Here is a 1,512-nt window from a genome sequence, read left to right on the forward strand (position 1 = left end):
GCCACTGCTGCACCAGATCTGTCGGGGTCTTGCCAGCCTGCAAGAGCAAGCAGAGAGAAGCTGGGACTGGGGTGGCACAACAGTGTGGGGCAGCAAATGGCCCAGCATGGGGGGCTCTCCCCCGCTCACCTGGTTCTTGGCCATCATGTCAGCCCCATGCAGGATCAGCATTTTGATGATCTTGTAGCGGCTGAGCCGTGTGGCGTCGTGCAACGCTGTGTCACCTTCCTGCAAGAGGCACAGCCTGGCTGGGGATCGTGGTCCAGGTCTGGGGACAAGGACCTCCTTCCTGTCCCCAGCGCTGCTCCTCAGCTCCCCACACACCCACCCTCCCATGAAGACAAAGAGGATGGTGCCTGCCCCAGCCCTGGCTGTGACCGACAGCACCCTGAGGCAGGGATGCATGTGTCCGGGTGTGCCCCACTGTGGGTGCTGGGAGCTCCCAGAGGGGTCAGCCAGGGGAGGGGAAATCAGCATTGCCCCCTCAGCACTGGCTGCATGGATTCAGTACTCACCCTATCTGGGGCATTGACATCCACCCCACAGTGGATGAGGTGCTCCACAATGTCAAGGTGCCCAGTCCGGGTGGCCACGTGGAGCGGGGTGCTGAGCAGCTTGAGAGGGGGGAGGAGATGGACACAAGAGGTCACCAGCACCCACCCCTGCTAACCCAACACAGGGCTAGCCCTGGCCCCCCGGAGCATGCCCGTGCTCCTGACACAGCCCCGTGGCCCAGGGCTCTGCCCTGCACACCTTGTCCTTCAGGTTGAGGTCTGCCCCATGGTCCTGCAGCAGCTTGACAGCATCCAGGTGCCCGCCCCGGCAGGCCCAGTGCACGGCGGTGCAGTCCAGCTGGGCACACAGAGCTGTGTCACGACGGGGGTACCCCAACCCCGTGTCTGTCCCCTGCCCCAGCTGGTCCCCGTGCCCAGGCTGAGCGAACAGAGCCCTGTCTGCGGCCACCTTGGCAATGAGGACACCGCTGTCCTACTGCAGGGACCCCGACCCTGCTGTTGTGTCTGCACCATGCTTGGAGGCTCAGACCAGTGTGGAGCCTGGGGCGGGACTCAGCCTCACCCGGTCCCTGAAGTCAACGGTGGCTCCACTGCCCAGCAGCTTCTGCAGGATGTCCGTGTGTCCCTCCAGCGAGCAGCGGTGCAGAGCCGTGCGGTGGAACTGGGGGGACGAGGCATCACGTTGGCAGATGGATCCATCTGCCCCCAGCCTAGCTGTACCCCCGGGGTCCCAGCCCTGGCAGCGGGCACAGCGGGGTGTGCTGGCAGAGCGTGGATGAGGGTTGGCCAGGGGCTGTGGGGGGACACTACCTCATCACACGTGTCAGGGGGGCCACCGTCTGCCAGAAACTTCTCAATGATGTGCATCTTGCCCTGGACAGCGGCTCGCAGGAAGGTCTCTGGGTCCACAGGACCCTCCTGGGAGCAGGATAGGCACAGTGCTGGGCCATTTCAGAGGTGCAAGAGAGGGACCGGGGCGGTGGGGGGCTTGCCCTGC

At 64.7% G+C, this 1,512-nt stretch overlaps 1 protein-coding gene across 1 annotated transcript in view; it reads right to left on the reverse strand.

The window, feature by feature from the left end:
• ANKRD2 (ankyrin repeat domain 2 (stretch responsive muscle)) overlaps positions 1-1,433 on the reverse strand; it is a gene marked incomplete at its 5' end in the record, with an annotated part of 1,735 nt that extends 302 nt beyond the window's left edge. The window contains 6 exons of the mRNA XM_008942735.1: positions 3-37; positions 130-228; positions 516-614; positions 754-852; positions 1,078-1,176; positions 1,326-1,433. Coding sequence (XP_008940983.1) covers positions 3-37; positions 130-228; positions 516-614; positions 754-852; positions 1,078-1,176; positions 1,326-1,433 — 539 coding nt within the window. The remainder of the gene's footprint in view (positions 1-2; positions 38-129; positions 229-515; positions 615-753; positions 853-1,077; positions 1,177-1,325) is intronic.
• Positions 1,434-1,512: the final 79 nt, after the last annotated feature.

The sequence above is a fragment of the Merops nubicus genome, unplaced genomic scaffold (assembly GCF_000691845.1).
Source record: "Merops nubicus isolate BGI_N331 unplaced genomic scaffold, ASM69184v1 scaffold28796, whole genome shotgun sequence".
Classification (NCBI taxonomy): domain Eukaryota; kingdom Metazoa; phylum Chordata; class Aves; order Coraciiformes; family Meropidae; genus Merops; species Merops nubicus.